The 27,648-nt window shown below is 37.4% G+C and overlaps 1 protein-coding gene across 2 annotated transcripts; it reads right to left on the minus strand.

Annotated features, from left to right (window-relative positions):
- Window positions 1-1,858: 1,858 nt before the first annotated feature.
- Window positions 1,859-26,798, minus strand: LOC145668264 (heat shock 70 kDa protein cognate 4-like). Of its 2 annotated transcripts, none has more exons than XM_081735965.1 (4): window positions 26,694-26,798; window positions 16,460-16,671; window positions 9,514-9,872; window positions 1,859-3,802 (listed from the first exon to the last, which is right to left on the minus strand). In XM_081735965.1, exons 2-4 carry the CDS (start codon window positions 16,662-16,664, stop codon window positions 2,429-2,431), a joined length of 1,938 nt encoding a protein of 645 aa, XP_081592091.1. In that variant the 5' UTR covers window positions 16,665-16,671; window positions 26,694-26,798; the 3' UTR covers window positions 1,859-2,428. The 2 variants fall into 2 exon arrangements, with proteins under 2 accessions (XP_081592091.1, XP_081592090.1); XM_081735964.1 differs by lacking the exon at window positions 26,694-26,798 and adding an exon at window positions 19,734-19,919.
- Window positions 26,799-27,648: the final 850 nt, after the last annotated feature.

Consider the following 27,648-nt stretch of genomic DNA (forward strand, 5'->3'; position numbering starts at 1 on the left):
ATACATTAAACATATGTATAAATTTACCAAACGCTAGAGTACAGGATAAAATAATTATATTTGTGTGTAATTTTAGTTGAGTTTTCCATTTCATAGAATTAGTGGGGTATTTACGATTTAGTTTCGGGGGACTTTGCTTGTTTCGGGAGCGGTTTTGCTAACTTTCTTCCTGGAAATGTGAAAATTCTGTAATATTTATAAAACAATAAAAAGTTGCGATAAAATTTCGGTGAGCGCTTCAACTCGGAAGCCACCCTGTTAAATGTGGCACTCCATAAATACAATATTAAATATCTTGCGTTGATTCAAATGAAGTTCCTTCTGAGCATTAACATTTCTAGTAAAGTCATTATCACGTGGTACATTAATTAAATACAGTATTGTACTTCCTTTAGAGTGAGAGATGCAAGGAACAAATGCTTATCAAAGAAATCTGACAACTAACAGTAAAAATGTATTTTTCCCCCTCCTTCCATATTCAAATATGCAGGAAATTAAAACTGCAACTGAAGAGGAAATTCCTCTCATTCTCCTGCAAATCTCAGACAGAAGAAAATATGAATTGCACTTCAAAATATTTGTAGTAGAGCTAAATGAGAATATTCCATTAATACACATTGCGTGTTTTCCTCCATGTAAATATTTGTTGAATAATAATAATAATAATAATAATAATAATAATAATAATAATAATAATAATAATAATACTTTCCGTTTACTTTTGCTTATGTAAATATTCATTCTTTCTTGCTAAACAAAAAAACTACTACGTATACATGCACATAAATTTAATTGTAAACAGTGTTAGAAATACAGCTAAGAAAGTTCCTTAAAATAGGTCTGGTAGGTTTTTTTGTTTAACTGAATAAGGAAAATAGAATTCTGACTGTAATTTTAAATATTTTATGATACATTAAATGTTATTTGTGTTATTAGTTTGTCGGGTCTACCCTACTTGTGGGATTACGCTTCGCCACTGCTCTTTCTCTCGAGCCTTTTTGAGAAATATTACTCCTAGTTGCTTTTCTTTCCTTATATTAATCTCCGAAGATTATTTTCCTGAAATATTTGGAAAACACAGGACCATTCCCTAATAAATCCTAATAAATTCGTAGTTACTTGTAGATACATACTTAATATGATTTTCGGGTGATTTTTTAATATTTCGAGAAATTCTTCGAGGATTAATATCTTTCAGTTTAACGTGCCATGATTATGCCCCCCCCCCTTTTTTTTTTGGCTGACGGAAACGGATGATTAAGGCAAATGAATGATGAAATTGGTGTAATGAGAAAACGGGAGTACCCGAGAAAACTTACGGACACGATGTTATCCCGGAGCTTACTTGGCCGGGAATCGAACCAGAGATAAGCGCTCTATTACTGAGCCACCGTGCCCTCCTTTCCAGAATTAGTATGTAAAGAAAGAATAATAAATAAAGGTGACATTACCTCAAGCAGACTCGAGAGAGAAAAAAATGAAATGAAATTTTTGAGTTTTACGTCCCACGTTATGCCGGCTAGGCTAAAGGAGACGGTGATGATGAGAAATGAATGAAATTGTGGAATGAAGAGTGGGAGGAAACGGGAGAACACCGAGGAAACCCACGCACGCGGTGTTTGTCCACCACAAAGTTGAGAGAGAGAGAGAGAGAGAGAGGGGGAGACGAAATTATATAAAGAATTTATCATACTTGAATTCAACGTGACAGCCTGTTAATTATAAATATGTAGCCCATAGTGTCCATCAGCAAATAATCATAACAGGGGCTAAATTGCACTTTATGCTAAATACTATTAATTAATACGACACTGTAGTTACGAAATTGGACAGGGAAAGAAATTATGATTCCTGTCGATAGAATACAGAATTAATTTAATCAGCAACACAGATAAAGCATTTGATAGCATTTCTGCTTATTTAAATTCAAATGTTACATATATTTAAAATACAAAACTAATACTAATCTTATCAAAATTTACTTCATTTATTATTTTTATATAGAGAAAAATACAATTTAAGCTTTCATATTTTTTTATGGATTTAACTCGTAAACTTTGAAATTAACATAATTCAGGACGAAATATACATATATATATATATACACCTTTGACTAGAAATACATCGTATGTAAGTTGCCTGTTATATTTAAAATAGTATCTTTGAAGCCATTTAGTAGTTTAATAATTCGAATAAATTACAAATATAAGCTTTATACGCTAACCTAGAAGAGATTCGTTCATTTTAGTATTAAAGTATGAAACTTCCAGAATTCTCTGGAAATAGAAAAATATATAAAGTAACCTATGGCACAGCCTCTTATTGTTTGTTCCCTTTAGTTGTAAGAAGAAATACTGGCAATTTACATAGAATAATAAATATAATTTCTAACGGGAGGTAACAAATACAACCATCAAGTAAAAACACACTAATCAACTTCCTCAATAGTTGGACCAGCACCAGCATTACCTCCGGGAGCGGCCCCAGCACCTCCAGGGAATCCACCAGGCATTCCTCCTGCACCACCAGCTTGATACAACTTCGTGACGATGGGACTGCAAATTTGTTCCACTTCCTTTTGCTTATGTTCAAATTCCTCCTTTTCGGCCAGCTGATTGCTGTCCAACCAGCGTATAACTTCATTGCATTTATCCAGAATAGCGGTCTTGTCAGCCTCAGATATCTTGTCTTTAAGCTTTTCGTCTTCCACTGTGCTCTTCATGTTGAAGCAATAGGCTTCCAAATTATTCTTGGCAGTAATTCGTTGCTTTTGCTTTTCATCCTCTGCGCGGTATTTCTCTGCCTCATCCACCATGCGTTCGATTTCTTCTTTGCTCAAACGACCCTTGTCGTTCGTAATTGTAATCTTGTTTTCTTTACCAGTGGACTTCTCAATAGCGGTTACGTTCAGAATTCCATTAGCATCAATATCAAAAGTCACTTCAATCTGAGGAACACCACGAGGGGCAGGTGGAATGCCCGTCAGTTCAAATTTACCCAAAAGATTATTGTCCTTCGTCATAGCTCGTTCACCTTCATAGACTTGAATCAGTACACCTGGCTGATTATCGGAGTACGTTGTAAAGGTTTGAGTTTGCTTCGTAGGAATAGTGGTATTGCGCTTAATTAAAACTGTCATAACGCCACCTGCGGTTTCAATACCTAATGATAATGGTGTTACGTCCAACAGAAGCAGATCTTGTACTTCTTCTGACTTGTCTCCGTGGAGAATGGCAGCCTGCACTGCCGCGCCGTATGCCACAGCCTCATCCGGATTGATTGATTTATTCAAATCTTTTCCATTGAAGAAGTCTTGTAGTAGCTTCTGAATTTTTGGAATGCGAGTAGACCCACCAACTAGTACAATGTCATGAATTTGAGCTTTGTCCATTTTAGCATCACGAAGTGACTTCTCAACAGGTTCCAAAGTGCTTCTGAAGAGATCAGCGTTGAGTTCTTCAAATCGAGCTCTTGTGATTGATGTATAGAAATCCACTCCCTCATATAAGGAATCAATTTCGATACTTGCTTGGGTTGACGATGATAATGTACGTTTTGCCCTTTCACACGCTGTACGAAGTCTTCTAACTGCTCTTTTGTTCACTGTCATATCTTTCTTGTACTTCCGTTTGAATTCCTGAACAAAATGATTCACCATCCTGTTATCAAAGTCCTCGCCACCTAAGTGAGTGTCACCGGCTGTAGACTTAACTTCAAAAATTCCATCTTCAATTGTGAGAATGGAAACATCAAATGTGCCCCCACCAAGATCAAAGATCAACACGTTGCGTTCACCAGTTCCCTGCAGACAAACAACATACACATTATGAATATTTCGAAATTATGATGCGTACAAACATTTAAATTAGTCAACTGAATTTATGACTGATAATTTTCTACAGAGGGAACGATAAGTCAAGATTATGTGACATATAAGAAAGAAAAAAACGCCCCTAGAAATACTCAAACTGATTCCTTCCAAAATATAACATCCTCAACTATAGTAATGAAATGTCCTGTTCCATGTCCTTTCCAAGTACCAGAATATAAAAGGAGATTCTTGGTGTCTTGGAAATCGTCTATAATTATAACTTTCGTACTTAAGCTTACTTTTTCGGATTGTAAATAGGTCAACAATGTATTTTGGGGAAGATTTACACTTAAAATATTTTTCTTCAGAAACTACATTTTCTAAGGGTTTTATCTATGATGTATTATGTCGCCCGATTAGGTTTTACAAAATCAATATATAGGAAAAGAAATTCAAATTATGAGTGGATAGGTTGTCAAATTTATACATATATATAAGGCAAATTAAAGGATATACAATTATATACTTCAAACAGTGAAACTATTCAATCACGAGTAAAAAAGTCACAAGAGAATATATTAACAGACCTGAATCACACAGTAAACACAAAAAAAAAAAAAAAAAAAAATGTAAGTTAATCCTTAAAAGCTGAATTCTTAAAAAAGATTAAATTGAAGCATCCGCGCATTACATTCTATTTCAGGTGCATGTAACGTAGCATAAACTTTAGAAATTATATCCTAGATGAAATAATTTTAATTGTAATCTGAAGGTTGATTCAACGAACTAATTCTAATATACATGGTTAAAATGCATTATTATTTGTTTGAAACTTAGAATCAAAATAATGTGGAAACAGGGTGACTACTAAAATTTCAAAATGAAATTTCGTGACCTTTTCTTTTCCAGACCACAAAATTTAGTAACATTCTCAAGAGCGATTTGGGCCAAATTTTCATGCATGCGATAGAAGCGTGCTTCGCTTGTGATTTGGTATCGTCTTAAAGCAGACCATAGACATTTTTGGACGTTTTATAGAACAAAATTTTCCAGTCTATACTTATATTTGTACAGATAACAAAAAAATCGTGACCCAAAAGCTAAATTTCGTGACTTTTTCATGACTTTCGTGACCGATAGACACCCTGGGAAAGAACGAACTGATGTCTTCCTGGTGGTGTTTTGTTCTCGAGTTAACAACTAGGTGAATTCTACGTTGTCCGACGGTTCGAGAACTGACCATATTATTCTCATTTTCAATAATATACCCTGAAGATATTGTTGGTTCTATAAACCGACCATACAGTGGTGCGACACTTATCAATGTGACTGTTTACTAATAAACTTAGCATGATACACAGACTGGGAAGTCTGCAGTCTATTATTAAGGTAGTTTTTCCGGATCGAACACAGCATTTTATGTTGTAAAAAATATTGATTACAGTTTAATGAGAGTATCAGCAGTGAGGCTATTTCTTCAAGTTACGATTTCTTAATTGCAGAATCTAGTACAGGAAAGCAAAGTTGCTAATTAAAGAAATCGTAAGAAGTCAAAGAACTGAAAATTTACGGCTCTAATAGGATGCATAACTAAAAATTGAAATTACACAACTGAAGCACTCAAATGATGATGGCAAACTGACGCTACGTTTCAATGACTTCTCTCCTTTACGCGTTTACTTTAATATTATATATGAACTTGTACGTGTATAACTCCTTTTCTTCATAATTGCATTTTCAAAAAATTACGTCCCTTGTACAATTACGTATTTACAAATCGGTGATTGCTGTGATGTTTTAACACCCAACAACAATTGGAAGTCGAAAGAACTTAGGTCCGAGTACCATCTCGCCAAATAGATTAAATTTAGCACGAATGTGTTGATTTAACACGACGAATATTAGTTGGAAGACAGTTTGACTACAAGCACACTTTTACGAAGAGTGTCATGATCCTTCATTAATGTTTTAATATATGTGACTTTAGTCACAGAGATGAAAAAAATCAAATACATTTTTAAAACGATATATTAACTTAAAAATTAAGATTATCGTTACTGAAGCACCCAAATAATGGCAAATTGATAATACGTTTCAATGACACCTTGCCTTCTTTATGCATGTATAAAATAAATCCTTGTATACGTTTCAATGACTCGCTGTTATCTTCATGAGTGCATTTAAAAAAAAAATTACGTTGCTTGCAAAATTACATATGCAATTGTACATGGAGTAAATTTTAAAAAATGAAGATGACAAGCGGTCATTGAAACCTTCAATTTGCAATCATTGAGGTACTTCAGTATAATTTCAATTTTTAATTGATTTTTTAAAAATATTTTCAGTTTTTTTCATCTCTGTGATTGCAATCGCATACGTTAAAACATCAATAAAGACGAATCGTGCCCTTCGTGACAGTGTGCTTGAAGTCAGACTGCTTTTCGATAAATATTCGTTGTCATGTTAAATCAACACACTCGTGCCAAAATTAATCAATTTGACGGGAAGGTATACGAACCTATTTCCTTTCGATTTTCAAGTTATTAGTGCCCTTTAAAGCTTCACGGCATTATCGACTCGATTAATCCTTTGTCCGCTGGTAGTTTCTACGCTCAGAAAACTTTTATGAAAAAGGTATGCTAAAACTATCATGCTCAGAAAAATGTATCAAGTACCTTGTATGTTGAAATATTATTATTAATATAAGATAATTATGAAAATATGAAGAGCGAAAAAGTACAAAACTGAGCCTACAGTCGGACCTGGATCTTCGGCTTTCCGTTCTGAAATTAAATTCAATTTGTAGTTTATCTTCCTACGATTCGGTTAAGGAGACAGATAGTTGATACAACTGAACAACTGTAAACGAAAATGAAATAAAATCTAAGTTCTACGCCCCACGATTATGCCGGCTAGACTAGAGGAGACTGTGATGAGAAGTGAATGAAATGGTGGAATGAAGAAAGTGGGAGGAAACGGGACAACTCTGAGAAAACTCATGCACACTATGTTTGTTCACCACAAAGCTCACTTGACGCGAGCTGGGTTCGAACCAAGGACCCCATGCACCGTTGTGAACACATACACTGAGCCACCGTGGTCCCAACTGTAAACGAATTAGTGGATTAAGAATGAAGGAAGAACCGGGAGAACTACAGAAAACTCACGAACACTATGTTGTCCATCACACTACACACTTGGTCTGGGATCAAACCAGGATTTACTCGCAGCAGAGATGAGTACTATCACTGATGCCACCGTGCTCTCCAAAAGTATGAGCAACAATCTTAAGAGTGAATGGTGCACGGCTGTTCAGGGAGTAGACTGAATAGAGCCAGATTCGGTACCCGTCAATCCCATACTTCATTGATGGTTTGTTTTCATTGATTTCGTATCTATAAAGATATGGTGCAAGAAAACTCTGCTGACTCCTCCCATTTTTTCATATAAGGTAAACTAAAATTTTTGGTTCGGCTACCTATAAAACTTTTTAGCAGAAAAGCGCATTAATTTTATTTTTCTCTTAAAGACAGAATAAGAGGACAAATGATCAACATTTTTTGATCTACCAATTGAACAAAACTGGAAGAAGGGGTTAACTGAAGGCAAACTTCTAGGCAGAATTTAAAAAATAACAAGGAAAAATGCTGAAAAAAAATACTTAAAAGTCCAACACCGCACCTATTCGGGAAGAACATAATGCAACTACCCAATGCTTTTAATATAATATAATGTAATAAATATTTAAGGGCGTTTAGTGCCTACATCATCTTTATATCTTAGTCCACTGATCTATATGGGGAGTAATTTCTGTTTTCTTTGAAACTATAGAGGAATTTTAATGATGCGATTTTACTCATTGCCTAGTTAAAATGCCGTTGCTTTTTAAATATTAATTTCCATTATACATGAATTTAGTGTTACATTTGAGTCTCAACATTAAAATTACATACAACAAAGTAATTTTCACAAAGTAAGGGACGTTTAAATAGACTAAGAAATCAATAAAAATTCCAATTCGCTTCAAAGGAAACAGAAAAATAATGCCCCATATAAACCAATGGGCTAAAAAACAATGGGATGGGGCAGATATGCAACACCGTTAACTACAATTAGAATGCAGAAATATTTAAAATAATTCTAGATACTTGATTCCTTCCCAACAGACAGTGGTATTCCCATAACAGGTGTCATTGATTGTGATTATAAATTACCTTGACTCGTGTACGAGGAAAGGCTGGAAAATTCATGAAATCACCAAGAAATAAACATTGAAACATATTGTAGTATTAGAAGGGTCATATATTGTGAACTTCTCATCCCGTATATGATCAATTTATCATTGTTATTTCCTTTGTTACAGGTTCTGTAAGAAGATATGGCGGAGGATATACGGAAATTCGAGAAGAATGAGCTCACAGTGTCATCAAGTTTTTTGTGCTGCAAGACAAATTCTCTATGGAAATTCATGAAACTTTGCAGGATACTTTGGGGGAATACGCTCCTGGATAAACAACAGTAGCGAAGTGGGTGAAGCGTTTTAAGACTGGTCATTGTGAGACTGAAGATTAACCTCGCTTAGGAAGGCCTTCAAGTGCAGGGACCATGGAAAACATCGACAAAGTGCATGACATGATCATGGAGGATAGGCGCATATCGATCAAAAACATTGGGGGTATATCGCGTGAGCGCGTCATAATAGCAGAATATTTGGACATGCGGAAGGTCAGTGCCAAATGGATCTCAGACCAGAAGAGAACACGGGTGCAGATGTCACAGAAAATTTTCAAAACCCTGGTGAGTTCTTGCGCAGTCTGATGACAGAAGATGAAGGATGGCTGACTACTATGTTCCAGAGACTAAATAGCAATCCATGGAGTGGCGCTACAGTAGATCTCCTCGACCGAAGAAGTTCCGAAGCCAAAAATCAGCTGGGAAGGTGCTTGCATTGATGTTTTGGGATAAGGACGGTGTCATCCTTATCAAATTTCTTAAAAAGGGTAAAACCATCAATGCTGGGGTTTATTCCAAGTATTTGATTGAGCTGAAGGAGGCTCTGAAGAAAAACGTCGGGGAAAAGTGAGCAGTGGTGTTTAGTTTCTCCAGGACAATGCACCCTCCCACAAGGCCCATCAAACCATGCAATTACTGGTGGATCTGGGCTTCACCTGTGTACCTCACCCACCTTACTCACCTGATCTGGCCCCATCCGACTATCACCTCTTCCCACATCTCAAAGGCAAACATTTTTCTTCCGATGAGGCACTCATTGTGGAGGTGGAGAGCTGGTTTGCACAGCAGGACAAGACCTTCGATTTGCAAGGGTGAGAAATGTTGCAACATCGTTGTGAAAAGTGTATTGAGCTTCGGGAGTATACGTTGAATAGTGTATTAAAATGGTTCTTCCAGGTAAATTTCTTCTTGGTGATTTCATGAACTTTTCGGCCTATCCTCGTATTGATGTAATTTGCAGTTGTACTCATTCTTAATGAATAAAATAAATAATTTTGACACCTTAACGTAAAGAATCAGGATCGGAATAAAATTGTATCATCGGAGACAGGTATGCAACATTTCATGTAAATAAATAGAGAAGATAGTGTAAGTATGGAAACAGGGGGTTTGATCATAGTTCATGGGCGGTAGGTGACCTATTGTGAGAATATCGTAAAAACCAATCTCAGCTATCCCTTCGATCTTACCTTTTTGTCTAGTCCGTATGCAATGGCAGCTGCTGTAGGTTCATTGATAATTCGAAGGACATTCAAGCCAGTGATGGTACCAGCATCTTTTGTAGCTTGCCTCTGAGAATCATTAAAGTAAGCAGGAACGGTGATAACAGCATTTGTTACAGTTTTACCGAGATAAGCTTCGGCTGTTTCCTTCATTTTAGTGAGGACCATGGACGAGATTTCTTCTGGGAAAAAAGTCTTAGTTTCTCCTTTGTATTGTACTTGGATCTTGGGCTTCCCGCCATCACTTACAACTGCAAATGGCCAGTGCTTCATGTCTGACTGCACTGACGGATCATCGAACCTTCTACCAATCAGCCGTTTTGCATCTACAATTTAAAATATACGTAGGATTAAATTAGGTCCAAGAAAACAGAAATTTACAAATTGAAATATATTAGGAATTCAATAGTATTAGATCAATGTGCAAAAATTAATCATCCCTGTAGTGTCCTTTTGAGTTCATAGGCTGAAGTAACTATACAGTAGTTTATTCGGTACTAAGTTTTCATATGGTAAATAACTACTCTATGTTCATGTAAGCAATTCCTCCATGAAGTGGTTCAACTATGATTCAGTACTATTAACAACATGAACTTCGTAAATACGTGGTGCATTTCGTTGCTGTGGTTGTTAGGCTACAGTCAGTAAGAAACAAATTCTCGCGCAGAATAATGCTTTTGTCTATTTCTCATCTGAAAATTGATATTTCAAAAGATCGAAATAATTAAAAAGAAGCTCTTCGGACCCTACTCAATATCCATGTACTAACCAGACTAATATTTCTGACATGTTCTATTTTACGGTGTGATTTCCACACGTATTGGTACACTAAACGCAATATAAAACAATATCATGTCGCCGTACACCAGGTGAAGTAAATATCACTGTTATAGTGATACTGAAATATACTAACGAACACACTACCTCCGAAATATGTGCACATTAATCGAACACCGTCAACTGCAGGTGTGGTTGAAATTTTCAAAATGAAGCACATGAGTTTCATATTTAGTCGTGATTATTTTCAGAACTGTTGTCTAATTTCTTTCTTTGTTGGAAAGCAATATTCCTGGGGGAATTAAAAAGTGTGAATCAATTTATTATTTCTTTCTTTCTTTCTCTCTCTCTCTCTCTCTGATACACTGCAACCATACCGACATGAATATTCCCAGATATGAGTAGGCCTGTATTTATATATTGTGCGCCCCTGTGCTCTAAATAATTTGCCGCCCCCCGAAAATGACCAATGAGTTGAATTCACAGTTTTTGGGGTCGCTGAGATGAATAGTGACAGTTTTAATCCAATTCAACTTCAAGGTCATACTCCACTACCCAGAGAAGGGGCGAGATTTTAAAAGCAATCGAAAACGACATATCGCACACCCGGAAGTGTTACAACTCAACAATGCAAATTTCGAGTTATCATCGCTCAAAAGAAAATAAATAGAGAGGAGAGAGCTCTATCTTGTGATTAGAGCTAACACAAATTAACCCCTAGATGGCAGAAATAAAAAATTTCCAGGGAGCGATTTTGATAGAATAACAAACTTTAAAAGTCATGTTCCCAACAGTCTTCTACCGGATGTGCGATATATTAGTGTTGAATTCATAATTTTCGAGGTCGCTGAGTTTGATAGTATCAGTTATCATTACATTCAAGTTCATCCTCACCCATTGGGTGGGGGTGGGAGAGGATGACCTCTTAAAAATAATCAGATAAGCATCTTATTAGCAACTACTGTAATTAGAGCGAATCAAACAAATTAACATATTTTCTCACGCTTGCGCGGAACTCTGCGGGTTGGTAGTTTTAAATATTACTTTATTGTGAATTTTAAAAAGAATTCCAAAATTTTGCCGCGGAATATCAACACTATTTGGTTTCGTAGACTACACTCGCACCTGTTTAATTCAAGTTGCTTCCGAATTTACAGATCATACGAGATGAATACGTAATCAAATGTTGTATCACGAACGTTAGCCATACGAATTTTAAACATTTCAAACCACATCAACTGCAGAATATACTTATTCTGTATTAATTACAAAAGCTATCCCCACGGTATCATATGGTTGGATCCAGTTGAATTCGAAGATTTATGCTTCCGTTATTTTCTTCAGTCTACTGTTTTCAATTGAAGCCAAAAATACATTAGAAACAATCATCGTAGAAGCTGTCTGCCTGCTGCCTACGTGGTTCGGATCACACGATAAACTATAGCACTGTTTCATAACCTAAATCCTGAAAAGGGAAGTGACACTACAAACCAACCAAATCATTTCTAAAAGAATAGTGTGGCGAATCTCCTCAGACCACCAGCGAACTGTTTCTTTACACCGAAAATTAGCATAGATAGGAATAAAGTCATGAGCAGCTGCCAGTATACTTTGCTGAAAGGTCTCACAATGGTCATCCAACAGAAAAACGGGATTCTAGATTAAATTGAGAAGTTGCAGAAAAACGTCCCCAATCAGCTTTACGCAAATTATAAGCTGTGAAAGGAGCTGAAGGGATGAGCGGAAATCCAGTGATAAGGATAGGATAATGGTCACTGCCACAGAGGTAGTCATTCACTCGCTACGTTCGGTGGGCTCCCAGTTGTAGACTAGAGATAGAGAGGTCCAAATGACAGTAGTGAAATGAGTAGGACTGCCATCCTTTAGGAGCAATAAGTTAGCGCTGTCAAGCTGGCAAGCCCTGCACCTCGAGGCTCATTACGAGGAGAGCCCCACAGTACAATCTAAGAATTAAAAACATCCACAAACAGGAATGAGGATGGAAACTGACGGGCAATCAGTTCAAAATCTGCAGCAGTAAAGACCCCACGGCGAGTAAGGTAGGCACAACAGATAAGAACAGGTTGCCTCAAAAAAACACCGACAGCTAAAAGCTGCAAATCACTGTAAGAGCAGAGTGGTAAGCATCAGAGACATCAATTGCCACACCACCTGCTGCACGACCAACAGTAAGGTGATTATGATAAAAAGTGTAGCCAGAGAGAACTGAGTTGCTGGTAGTAATAAAATGACTTTTCTGAAGACAGAAGATGGTATGATGAAACTGCTTAAATTCTTCATAGTGTGCGGAATAGCCATTCAGATTCCATTCAAGGAGACGTTCAACAAGCGTCGAGAACAAGAAGCGGAGCGCTGCGCTTTCCTGTGTGACGGCCTTCCACAAGAAAAATTATCAAGCTCCTCCTCCACCATACTATCCATGAGAGATTCGTCATCACTGGGAGACTGCGTGATGAATGTTTATTTCTTTGCCCCAGGCGGGCTAGAAGACTGGGTGTGTGGAGATTTCTTCTTTTGCTGGTTAGAAGAACCAGCTGTGGAAGCGATGGAGGCAGTCTTTCAAGACAGACTACCTGGAGCTGTTTTTTTGAGTTGCTTCTTGGATAGTTGTTTAGTAGGAGTCTGGCTGTTCGATTGCTTCAGAAACTGGTCTATCGATGAACGAGAAAGAGGGGCGTTGATATATTCTCCACTGTCCAAGAATATATAGTGAAGGTGGGACGATGCGCTGGGCAAGAACAAGAACACTGAATAGCAGAGAGCGAAATCATATCATTCAAGGTTCGGGGTAAGACAAGTCTATAATAAACTAAATAAATAATAAACTCTTAGCACAGGGATATTTCGATTGACATAGAGACGTTCATATATTTGAACACCCACTAATTAGTGAACTATGTGAAATTAGGACAAGCGTTAACCACTGGTTCATCCATTAGCTTCTGTATATATAAAGTAAGTCCTGAATAAGTAAGTGATTTACTAATTAATTTCTTGGAAAGGGAAAAACTGTCAATTCTGAATACTACTGCACCCTTATGCGACGTTTGCGTGAGGAAATCAGAATTAAAAGGAAAGAAAGGAATGTTTCACCAGGACTATGCGCGCGTTCACACGTTCCTTATATCCATGGCAGAAATTCATTTTTGTAGGTTCGAATTGTTGCCGCACCCACTCTATTCGCCTAATTTGTCCCCTCGGACTTTCACTTGTTTAGAAAACTGAAAAAAAATTGAGGAGGGGGGCTCAGCGATTTTCTTCGGATGCAGAGGTAAAAAGTGCTGTACTTGGATATTTTGAAGGGCCGACGGAACTTTTTTTTTCAAGTGGTACTGAAGCATCGCTGACAGGTGGCATAAATGTATCTCGATTGAGGGCGATTATGTGGAAAAATAAGCCCTAACTTATCCAAATATATATATATATATATATATATTTTTTAAATTTTGCAGTCAGTCCACGAACTTTCCAATCCTCGCTTGTAATTAACAGGCACTCACCCTGTATACAGAAAATAATTGTACTTTATGCAGTATACTCCACTTTCAGGTGCGGAGAGAACAAGAAATACTACAACAGTATTTTAGGACGACCCTGTGTTTAAAATCCACGAAAACCTACTTCAATTATATTTATATAAGAAAATAAAGGTAAGTAGAAGAAATGTTACTCAAAAATGTTCAAGTGAAAAACTCTCGCTAGCTTGTTTTCATCCCCATTGGAAGGTTTTCTGCACTGCATTGGTCAGAGAGAGAGAGAGAGAGAGAGAGAGAGAGAGAGAGAGAGAGAGAGAGAGAGAGAGAGAGAGAGAGAAGAATTTACGTGCAACCACAGTTAAGCAAAGCAAATATACATATTTTGAAAATAAAGACTGTACATATTTCAAACCTACTAAGCACTAATGGAAAGTATGATTAATGATTTGTTAGACTGAAAAAAAAAAGAAAAAAAAAAAACATTACGTTACTAGAGGGCTATATCAAATTACTATCACAACGTAAACGTTAGCAAGAATAAATGCACACATTATTTAAATTTGCTTTAAGTGGATTATTAAGTACAGACACTATATTTCACCAATTTCTCACTCTGATTTACCAGTATGTAGGAATTTTGCATTTTTCTTTATATCTAACATTAAGATACAGCGCTTAAACATAAAACCATAACATTAATGTAATGTAACAGTCGAGGACAAACATTAACTCTAAGTGCTAATTACGTGAATATGGTAGAATTAGGAAGAAATTTAAAATACACTGTCGACCGTTTGACAATCTCCATCATCTGCTGATACATGCAAAGAAAACTAAAGCACTTAATTTTCAGTACTCTTGTACATCGCAAATAGTATCTATTTATTGTGTTAAACGCAATTTTCGCAGATTAATCGCATTCCACCAGATTTTTAGGAATCACAATAAAAGAGACTGACTTGGAATGAACATAATGTTGAACTAAAAATGTTTTTTGGTATACACACTACGTGGTTCTGTTTCAAACTGCTTTCATTATATTATGCCAAGTTCTAGTATTTGTGAAGTTTTACAACAATTTTCTGGTGAGCTTCCTTTCTTAGTACTACTGTTTTTTTGCTTATACAAGACTGCAATAAGGACCATTTTTTACCTTTCATCAAGAGGATACTGTAAAAATATCTTTCATTTAAATAATATTTTAACTGCCCCTTGTTTTTATACAGGGTCGACCATTTATCTTGATATGCCCTTGTAACTTTTAAACCGATACGAAAAGAAAAAAAAAAAAACGCTGAAATATTGTACTGTGTAAATATTTGCAGGGTGACATTGTTTCATATACACTGATACGATACCATCAGGTTAATAATGTTGCTAACTCAACATACAGTTATATTTATTCAAACAACTCTACGTCGGCTTACTACATTATTCCAAATCTATGTGAAATGAAAACTTCACAATATCAGATTTGTTTTTCAGTGCTGCAAACTAATGCCGCTACAGTATCACAATCATCCAGATTTTGGTGACCTCTATAGCAGTAACAAAATGCAACAGAGAGACTCTATAGCAGTAACAAAATGCAACAGAGAGACGAATGCACATTCAAAGTACTTTAGTGCATCATACTGCGGATTTCGAATAAATAGGAACAAAGATTCAAGGGATTGAAAATTTGACTTTTTTTTTAAACATATTTCGAAAAACTGCTTAAATAAGTATCCAAGTACCCGTCCAATTGCGTAATGGTTTTCAGTATATGTAAAGATCATACTGTCGCTTACAGCAACTTTATATTTTAAACCGTTCTGGAGATATGGTAAAGACTGATGAAGTTTGCAACAGTGATTAAAATTATGCAATTCCGAAAACTTGCAATTAAACTATCAAATAAGTATTGTTTGTAATGTTAAAGAAGCAAAATAAATCAAAAAGTGTTTTAAAAAGTTTCCATAAATATGATATTTTAAGCACTATCAAATTTTACGATTTTTTTCGTATATCTGGATGGTATGAAATATCAAGTTGCTGTAAACGGCATTATGATCTTTATGTCTAATGAAAACCATTTGCGCAACTGGATGTGACACTTATCTAAACAATTTTTTGAATTTAATCTACTCTGGAAAAAGTCAAATTTTCAATTCTTTGTAACTCTCTACTTGTTCGAAATAAGTAATAAAATGACCGCAGCATCCCACACTAAGGCACTTCAGATATGCATTACTCCGTGCTGTCACTTGTGTAATTACTATTGCAGAACCATCCAAAATTCAGATGTTTGTGACACTGTAGCATTTTCAGTTTGAAACTCAAAAAAAAAAAAAAAAGCAAATGCGTTTATTATTTGCTAACTTTAAAGCATTCATACTTTGAAGTTGGTTGGATTAAAATCTGGTCCCCCTATCAGCAGCGAGGCTGTATGACACTAGTCCCTATAGCTTAACATGGGTTCCAAAACACATGAGCTCCCGTCGGGAACCGGACGCACACGCTAAACATATAACCACGAGGAAGCTCTTATTCCTTGAAAGAAAATCTAAAACTACACAACAAATATAGCAGCTAAAATAATTCAACGTGACATATCAAAGTTAAAAAAAAAAAAAATCATATTTTAACATGTTACTTACCAAATATAGTGTTGTTAGGATTCATTGCCACCTGGTTTTTTGCAGCGTCTCCAATCAGACGCTCTGTATCAGTAAATGCCACATAGCTGGGAGTTGTTCTGTTTCCTTGGTCATTAGCTATGATTTCGACCTTTCCATGCTGGAATACCCCAACACAGGAATATGTTGTCCCAAGATCAATGCCAACCGCTGGAGCTTTTGCCATTATGATGCTGAAATTTAAAACCTAATTTATTTTCTGAAGTGACAAACGTTCTATGCAGCCAAATTCAAAGGAAGTAATCCGAAAAAGAAACCAAAAAATACTGAATGAATTAAATATAATTAGCATCAATAAAGTTATATGAAATCTCTAACGTTACGCACTTTTAGGCTAAAGGAAATTGTGATTTATGAAAGTGAATGACTGACATCAATTTTGTGCTCTCACCGGAAATTGAACCCGGGACAACCTGTGCCTTTCAAGCTGCCACTAGACAAACACAGGGGAACTTGATGATTGTCGTAGAGTCCACCAACAGTGTGTGCATGCGTTTTCTCGGGATTCTACTGTTTACTCTTACTTTCTTCATTGCGGGCCGCGGTGGCTCAGTGGTAGAGCGTTCACCTCTGGTGCTTGGGGTCCCGGGTTCGATCCCAGCCCCCGCCAAGTGAACTTTGTGGTGGACAAACACCGTGTGCGTGGGTTTTCTCGGGGTTCTCCCACTTTCTTCATTCCACCATTTCATTCATTACTTATCATCACCGTCTCCTTTAGCCTCACCGGCATAACCGTGGGACGCAAAACTCAAAGATTTCATTTCATTTCATTTTTTTTACTTTCTTCATTGCACCATTATCTTATATCTCATCACCGTTCCCCTTAACTTCAGTACGTAATCTTAGAGCGTTAAAATAAATATTAAAAAAAGAACCGCTCACAATCGTTCACTTTCAACACGTTAACTGCCACACCGAAATCCGTTAAATGCTCCGTTGGGCCACTTTTTAATCCTAGTGGTTTTTTGTCGATTTTAATCTAAACATTAGTCCAATACCTCATTTTTCGCAAGCTTCAAGAAACCAAAAACCAAGAATACCAAGCGACTTTCTGAGGGTGCAGAAATACATGTCACCATGTAAACTTATGTGTTTGTGTAGCGCCGGTGATTCCCACGGCTTTCAAACTATACAAAACCTGTAAATCACATTCGATGCACACAGCTCTGTAATGTAGGGCCGCTGTGATTCATCGGTGATGCACTTGGCAAACAACGTGTTAATCATCGGTCTTCTCTAGCCTAAAGGACATAACTGTTGCAAGGACCGCGGTGGCTCAGTGGTAGTGCGTTCATCTCTAGTGCATGGGGTCCCTGGTTCGATCAGTGAACCGCCAAGTGAACTTTGTGGTAGACAAACACCGTGTGCGTGTTTTTCCTCGGGGTTCTCCAATTCCTTCCCACTTTCTTCATTCATTTCTCATCATCACCATCTTCTTTAGCCTAACCGGCATAACCGTAGGACGTAAAACTCAAAGATTTCAAAGATAACTTTTGCACGTTACACACACACAAAGCCATATCGTCGCTTCGCCTTAAAGAACCGCTGTGTGTTAAAACCACAACTTTTTAGGAGAAGCAAAAACATTCCAAACTTAAATTTTTGCCAAATATACACGGAAACACTTGAAAATATAATAAAATTGGTTCTGTGTATATTATAAACTGGACGTTGTTGTAGCTTGCTTCAACAATATTACATTACTATTTTTGTGTTTATGCAGTACATGTCGGTTTATCTTTTGCGCCTTTATAAGCACATTGAGGATCAATACGTATGTGATAAGAACTTGAAGCCTTTAATTTCATTCTAGTATTTTTTTCATTGTTGTGGCGAAACAATTTAATATCCACTTATAAGGGACGCTGCCTGACAGATTTCAGGTTTATTTGCACGGCGTAACTCATTTTCGACAAAAACTCACATAGCGGTTCTTCGAGGTGCAGCGACGATATATTACCTGTAATTTTCGAACTTATGCAATCAGTTTACATTAAAATAAAATGCGTATATACACCCTAAATATAGGGATACTATACTGCAGGACACGAAACTTTAGGTCTGAATTCAGTAGCTAGATCAGAGAATTTGATCGGCATTTTTCTTTTGCAATTCGGAGACAACGTAACGGCCAAATGTTCATCGCCAAACCAAAATATTTGGTAGCCAATGGCGATTGTACATTCTACGTCCCGCTATAGCCTACTTCAAATTCTGTAAAAAAGAACTAGGCCTACGCTATTAAGTTGTAAATTTCGCTATAAAGCAAAGCCTACTCTACTCCCTAACTTCATTAATATCCAGCTATTATATATAAGGTACATCTCTACTTTATTCTGAGATATCTCTGCTGATCATACAGCAACTTAATTACTATCGAGCACCTAGTCATTCAAACTTACAACTGAGAACCTTAACGAGTCACAACATGACATAACAGCTGATATAGTATCGCTATTATTATATAACGATGTATCACTGGACATTAATTTTATGCATATAAGGAATGATAGAACTATTGATGCCCAGAAAATGGAAAACACGTAGTTAATATATTAACGTGAAAATAATTCAACCTTACATAATGCCCGAGATCGGTGGCATGAATCTGTAACCCATTTCTTGGAGGCGAATCACCGTGGTGGAGAACGGCCTATATTTTAAGTATTGATCTCAATAATGGTCTAAACATCCGCCAACTAAACCGGATTTAAATCCCGAAGAAACTCTGTGTTGCATAAAGACGTAAAACACGAACTACATGATGCACTATGGATGATATAGCACCAAACGGGTTCTTCCACTTCACCTATCGATAGGTGTTAAAAAGAGTGCAGACTTAAGTCTGTTTCACCCACATCCTTAGTATGGAAAGCGATGTAAAATTGTGATTATTAGTTGAAAGGTGTGCTATATAATAATCAGGTTCTATAAATGCTTTTTGACAACAATGTACGTAGTAGTATTATTTAGCCTGCCAAACGACGTTATAAATTCATGTCGTTTGATGCCGATCATAAATTTAACGTATGTTCCCTTACAGTTTACAACCTAATCAACAACTATGGCATTACGCCCAAATGTTGCTAGTATTAAAATAAAAAATGTCATTATGAAGTCGTTATCCTGCAGTTTAAAAGTTACTTGATGCATTCACATAACTGTCTAATTACTTTAATGGTAACTTAATGAATATTTTGTTATTATATGATTGAAAGATTTATCCTGTACTCACCTAAACCCAAATAGAATCTATTGTCTCTGTTTTCCACTCTCTACAACAATTTTCACACTGGCAGTCTCTTGCACGATAACACGACTTGATTTTATTTTCACTACACTGATACGCAACAACAGACGATCGGGAAACTTCTTTCTGCTACTCGCAATTCAGCCAATCACACATCGCGAACAGGCAATTGTGTCATGCTATTCGTGGCGCAAAAAGAAATGTTGGTGACGTTCCAGTTCTAGAACATTCCTGAATATTACAAGGAACAATCCAGCCAATAGACGTTAGAGTCCGGCAGAACGTGCGTCATAAGTTTTATGTCCAATGAGAATTTTTTAGTTACTATAATGTTAACATTTCTCATTAACAGTTCATTTTATTTCATTTTCCAGAATTCTTTTTGTTGATTGTGGTGAAAATTTTTATTGACAATTTTTTAATATATATTTTGTGAGTGTGAGTGTGTGTGTAAATTATTCAAGTATGAATAGTCTATTAAATAAAAGGCAATTATTCCCATCACAATCCTATTTTGTTCAAGAGAGAAGATTATGACCGTTCATTCAGTTTTAAATATGGATTTTGATACTGTCCACATTGTCGGGGATTTCCCAGTAAGAGAGAATATTCAAAAAGTCTACCACGAATTTCAAGGCCACAACCCACCCACGAAACAGCGGCTTTCAAGCGACGGTGAGATTGACGCTAATCAATTAGGTAGGTGCAGTGGCATACGCGAGGTGGGAGGACGCTCGAGGTTTAACCCCCAACTTGGAACAAAGTATTATGGAAAAATAAGCATTTGCTATATTAAGATATAATGTTACAAGCAGTGGCGTATTTACGATTTTGTTTCGGGAGCGGCTTTGCTAACTTTCGGGGGGGGGGGTTGCCTGAAAATGTGAAAATTCTGCAAAATATTTCATATACTTTACTATAGTAAGTAAGATTTCGGGGGGGGGGGCTTAAGCCCGGAAGCCCTCCCCTAAATACGCCACTGGTTACAAGGCTCTAGATAAACGTAACATAATTTCTGGACGCCAATTCCGGGCATTTTATAGAGCAGATTGGGTATTATTGAGAAATTAAAGAAAACTGAATTCCAAAAATGTTTTTACTCATTTTCTTTAGTTAAAATGTACAATTGCCTTAATTATTTTCTACATTATTATTTTTTGATTAAAAATGTATTGTTCTGATGAAAGTATTTTTTTGAAGGACATCTTATCACTCTTGATTTCTTCTCAAAAGTCCACACAAGACAGTTTTGCAAATCAACCACTTAACCAAACAGCGAAATTTCCCGCCCTTCCATTTGACTAACCCGAAAATCCCGGACATTATTTAATTTCGGACAATTTTCCGCATACAGGCTTACTTAAATTCCGGACGTAGGCCTATGATAAACATAGCTATAAGGTCTATACAAATACCACAATTGTCCTGAAAAATTGAAATTGAGTGCTTGAGCCCCCTTTGACGAAATTCTCCGTACGCCTCTAGTAGGGGAAAAATAAAATCGAATTTGTTTCAAATGTTTTATGCATGCCATGTTCACTACACGTCAAAAAAGATAAAAGCTATTTTGGGTGTTTATCGTTCATGCAGAGGAAAATTTCCATTTCGTCAAAATTGTCTGGTATATCATTAGGTATAGACAGTGAGTGATGATTTCACAGTGAGGAGGGTAAATGTAGTACTGCGAAGATACTCAAGGTGACCAGAATTTTCACTTGCGAAAACGGGACGCATACGAATCGGTTACGGAGGGGGGGATATCTGACTTCCAGATTGCATTTTGGGACTCAGCAGTGTTCTCAATTTACGAAATACACAAATAAGAGTGATAACACACCGTTTCTAACTTTACGTGTACCACACAACAAATAATGGTTCCCGATTGCAAGTTCTACCCAACAATTCTTTTAACTAGTCGAACACTCAGAATTCCCACTTGAACCACGAATACTCAATTCCCATTTGAAAATTCAGAAGTTCTAGTCACGGCTCAACCTTGGCAACGAGTATTGGTACGGAAGAGAGTAGAATTTCCATTTACGATTTATATTTTGAATAATAATTACGGGACACCAGGTCATTTTTACTTAAAAACGGGACATTTAGGCGTACCGTTCGAGAATCAGAAAAAAACGGGACAACGGTTAGAGGAAAGGGACTGTCCCGGCTAAAACGGGACGTCTGGTCACCTTGAGGATACTGGCGACCAGTGGCTGACCAGGGAATATCCGCCTATTTATTGTTGCAGGTCTATTTTCACCCTCTGTGTAATCTTCCCAAGGGGGAAAGCTTCTGAAATCACCAACTCATATTGAGTACGTACGAATGTGTGGCTTGGGAGACTTTTCCCCAAGTGATCTCATAAAATCATTAGCCTACTAATTACAGAAGAGTGGCTTAATCGTTCGAAACGATTTTTTTTTTTTTAACAAACTACTTTGCTACAACTGATTTTTTGCCATATTACTTTGATTAAAATGCGTATTTGGGTTCAAGGTATGCCAACAATGGATTATCTTTCGACCATCTCAAATGACACGGTATGCGCCCCTACTTACTTTGTTCTACATAACCTAGCGTTTTATTTTCCATTATCAATGTGCTATTTGCCTACTCCAATTTTAGTTTTACTGATTTATCTTCTACTGTATTCCTACTACGGGTCATGAAAGTTTTACCTGAAAGAAGACCCATTTTTGGCGTCCATTTTGGAAACGGTTCCTCATATCAACACTTGTTTCCTCCCAAAGTTGTTTCACTTTCCAAGATGTATCGAACAATGTATCACTCGATCTATGTCGCCGTTTGAAAATTTAAGTTGGCCCAGGCTCGTAGCCAGCCCAAAAAATGTAGGGGGGTCCCGGTAAAAGTTAGGTGGATCCATCCAGCCATATTATAGTTCATTCGCAAGCCCACCGTGGATATTTTAGGGGGGCAGCAAAAATTTAGAGGGGACCCGGCTCCCTAGCACCTCATGGATACGGGCCTGAGTTGTCCCCAGGGCTCTTGGGACACTTGCTTTTCACATACTTTTATCCACCTGTCTGCACTCTTCATTTTTGGTCCTTATCACTTGGCTTCCCTGATGCATACTTGACGTGAAACAGGCGCGCACCCAGATATTTTTGTTGGAAGGGGCCCTAGCTTTGGGGAAGGGGTCCAATACTATAAGCCACTACGTCTATGTAGTATTGAACGGGTGTTATTCTGCACCCGAAAAGACGATAAGTAATTGTAAAATACTTCCACTTACATTTTCAGATAAAATGATAGAACTAGATCGTTTTTATAAGAGAACGCGGGCAGAATTGAAGTGTAATTCATGTTACATCAATTATTTCCTTGTTAAACAAGTATAGTTTTGTCGAGAAAATATACAAATGTATGTTGAGTTGGGAAGTTTTGTGGGGGTCTGGACAACGTGAGTGTGCCCCTGTCGTGAATCGGCTGCTCTACATTTAGTTTGTTGCTTTCGTAAAATTATTGAGATATGAGTGTATCTTTTAGTAATTTTCAAGAAAGATTACTCTTCCTGATCGAAAAACGAACATTCAGCTAGCTAGCGTTTTTGTACAGTATTATTTCTTAATAGGTATTTCGTATTACTTGAAATGCGGTTTTCACACTGCAAAGATTGCTACTTATTCGAAAAATGTTACAACGATTTATATATATGAACAACCTTTGAACACAACAATAATCTCTCCCGTTCTCTCTTCTTTAAAAATCCAGAAATAGTACTTTACTGATAAGTTTTGTTTGTATTCTTCTGTCGAAAACGTCTGTATTCTTCTTTCACAAATAAATGCATTGGCGGAAGCGTACCTAAGAACATCTAGGTACAGGGTTGCCTATATTGATAGGACACATTCAAAATGCGTTTGTGGAGCATGTTGATCACAATATTTATTACCAGCTGTGTGGAACACATTCCCAAAGCACGTGAGGTTTGCACTGTGTTCAGTGTTTGAGGATTACGTCGCTTAGATGGGCAGGGAACCTCTTTGGCCCTAACAATCATGTTCAGCATTGTTGGCGCAGGGTTTCGGCAGGGGTGGCTGCTATGTCCCTTCGGATTCTGTGCTTCAGTTCATTGATAACACTGGACTTTGTGATGTACACTTTCTCCTTTAAAGAGCTCCTTCGTGGCTAAACGGTTTGCGTACACGCCTTTGGCGTGGAAGACAAAGGTTCAATTCCTGGCGGGAGCTCATGTGGTTCAGATTCCACGGTAGGTTCACGTCTCATATAGCCTCGCTGCTGAACGGGACGCTAAACTCAAAATCAACTCAACCTTCTCCTTTAGATAACCCCACAGGTTGGTGCCACCAGTCATACTGCAGTAGTGCCAATGACAACTCTTCGACGACAATTTCCGGACCGCCTCATCTCCAGATTCGGTTATATCCATTGTCACCCAGATCCCCAGATCTAATTCCACCGGACTATTTCCTGTGAGAATATATAAAGGAGAAGATATACACCACAAAGCCCACTACCATGAATGAACTGAAGGACAGCATCCGAAGGAGATAATAGCCATCCGCGCGCCAAACTATGCTGAACATAATTGTTAGGGCCAAAGAATGTTATCGTCAAGGTAATACCCATTAAGTACATGGCTATTTCTTGCTTCAAATCCTGGGGTAGTGCGGGGTGCAGGAGTGGATGCAGCTAGTATGAATTAAGAGCTTCAAAATAACATGGCTCATAAATATTTTTATACTAGCAGAATGCCCGTTCTTTGCACGGAGAGAATACGTTTCAGTTTGGACACATAGGGCACCAAAACTGTCATCAATCAACTTAGGTCCCCCCCCCAAAAAAAACTATGAATTCACCAATAACATCGGTCGTTTTCAATTATTTTTACATGTCATCATCCCTCTTAGAAGTAGTAATGGAGGGTGAATTTATATTTAATCGGTACTGGAAGTGTCACTGTTCGTCTCAGCAACCCTGAAAACTAGAGGTTCGACGCTAATATTGGTCATTTTCGATCATTTTATATATCCCCCTCCCCCTTTCCTAAGTTGCACCGTCAACGTGAAATGATAAAACTCCCAGGCCCGAACCTCATCTATGTTGAAAATTTGATCGAGGTCGGTCGGGTGGTTCAAGAATTATTAACACAGTCACTTTCATTTTTTACATATAGGTTTTGGTTCTATTATTTTTTATTTCTATTTTTTATTTTATTTATTATTTTTTTATTTTATTTTACTTACTATTTCTTTTATTTATTTATTTTGAGAAAGTTAGACAATAATTCGATGTGAACGACAGATACGTTAATGCGACTATAGGAATGGAAACATTATATTATAATTGAGTCGTCCAGTTACACTGTGATCAAAAGTATCCGGACACCTGGCTGAAAATGATTTACATGTTCGTGGCGCCCTCCATCGGTACTGTTGGAATTCAATGTGTTGTTGGCCCACCCTTAGCCTTGATGATAGCTTCCACTCTGGCAGGCATACTTTCAATCAGGTGTTGGAAAGTTTCTTGAGGAATGGAAGCCCATTCTTCACGGAGTGCTGAACTGAGGAGAGGTATCAATGTAGATCGGTGAGACCTGGCACGAAGTCGGAGTTCCAAAACATCCAAAATTTGTTCTATAGAACTCAAGTCAGGGCTCTGTGCAGGCCAGTCCATTAGAGGGATGTTATACTCGTGTAACCACTCCGGCACAGGCCGTGCAGTATGAACAAGTGCTTGATCGTGTTGAAAGATGTAATCGCCATCCCCGAATTGCTCTTCAACAGTGGGAAGCAAGAAGGTGCTTAAAACATCAATGTAAGACTGCGCTGTGAGAATGCCACGCAAAACAACAAGGGGTGCAAGCCTCCTCCAAGAAAAACACGACCACACCATAACACCACCACCTCCGAATTTTACTGTTGGCACTACACACGCTGATAGATGACGTTCACCGGGCATTCGCCATACCCACACTCTTCCATCGGATCGCCACATTGTGTACCGTGATTCGTCACTCCACACAACATTTTTCCACTGTTCAATCGTCCAATGTTCACGCTCCTTACACCAAGCGAGGCGCCATTTGGCATTTACCTGCGTGATATGTGGCTTATGAGCAGCCGCTCGACCATGAAATCCAAGTTTTCCAACCTCACGCCTAACTGTCATAGTACTTGGAGTGGATTCTGATGCAGTTTGGAATTCCTGTGTGATAGTCTGGATAGATGTCTGCCTATTATAGTTTACGACCCTCTTCAACTGTCGGCAGTATCTGTCAGTCAACAGACGAGGTCAACCTGTACGCTTTTGTGCTGTATGTGTCCCTTCACGTTTCCATTTCACTATCACATAAGACACAGTGGACCTAGGGAGTGTGAAAATCTCGCGTACACACTTCTGACACAAGTGACACCCAATCAACTGACCACGTTCGAAGTCCGTGACTGACGCGGAGCGCCCCATTCTGCTTTCTCACGATGTCTAATGACTACTGAGGTCTCTGATAATGAGTACCTGGCAGTAGATGGCAGCACAATGCACCTAATATAAAAACTTATGTTTTGGGGGGTGTCCGGATACTTTTGATCGCATAGTGTATAAAACGGCTCTTGTCCATTTACAGCAAATCTCAGAAAATTTAGTAAAAATGTAGGATCTGCTTGTTTTGTAGAACTGGGAATACTTTAGTGTGTTCATGTGAAAAATTTGAACATCCTCAGTTATTTCCAATTCTACAAAACGTATCGACCCTACAACTTTTTTTTTTTTTTTTTTTTACTTTTATGGAATTTGATATAAATGGACAAGCTAGACGACTAAATTGTAATTTATCCATTGCTGTTCTTCTTAAAGAGGGTAATTATTATGTCAAAGTAACGATATTAGCGAACTACTGTAGTGTGGGAGCTTCTAAATTCGTGTCAATTAATAGCAGAATACTTATTATAATATAATACATACCCAACGAACAAAAGTTTATGTATGTTATTCTCGTAATGTTCTGCGGAGTATAGGCTACCTAATCCAATACGAACTTACGCTGAGATGGGTTTCTCTCTTCAGCAAGGCGTTCTACTGAGACGACGGATTTAGAATATCGACAGACAGTGTGTGGGTGTCTACAAATATCCTTCTGGCTTTAAGCCGAGTGTGTCGCTCGGTTCATTGCGTAAGTTCGGCTGTTACTACAAACAAAATCATGGATGGCACTCAACATTAACAAGATATAAAAGTAAAATGTTTGGCTGTCCGACTCGATTATTAATTTTGCAGCGGTAGTCTTTTCGTATTCGTGTTTGAATTATTTAAAGCTAATTTTGCGGATCTCCCGCGTGTGGATCTAACATTTGCTCAAATCCAGGAAAACTGCCAAAAATCATCTACAATGTTTATTTTCGGAAGTTCGAGGATAATTCGTTAAGTAGGACAGATCGTATATGACACACACACACACACACACACACATATATATATATATATATATATATATATATATATATATATATATATATATATATATATATATATATATATATATATATACTAGCAGCGTTCACCCCGCTTCGCTGCGGTCACCCCGGAACGCAATAAACTTTGTTACTTAGATAATTTTTACTTTTTCGCTTTCAAATTGCAGTAAATGTTAAAATTATAGCGCCTGTCATTTATGTTAACCCGCCGAGTCACATGGTCATGCGGGTTGCATATAAATACGTTTATTTTTACCTATGATGAACTAATAACAAAGGATTTGTACGTATGGACACTTGAATGGTCAATTATCTCAAGACACTGGTAATTAAAAATTAAAGTGATATGATAAAAACCATCTAGGGTCCAAATCCTAATAACCCCCCAAAAATGAAAGAAATTGGTTCAGCCGTATTAGCGTGATGAGTTCACAAAGGATTTGTGC

This window comes from Thermobia domestica, chromosome 13 (assembly GCF_964235325.1).
Source record: "Thermobia domestica chromosome 13, izTheDome1.hap1.1, whole genome shotgun sequence".
In the NCBI taxonomy this organism is placed as follows: Eukaryota; Metazoa; Arthropoda; class Insecta; order Zygentoma; family Lepismatidae; genus Thermobia; species Thermobia domestica.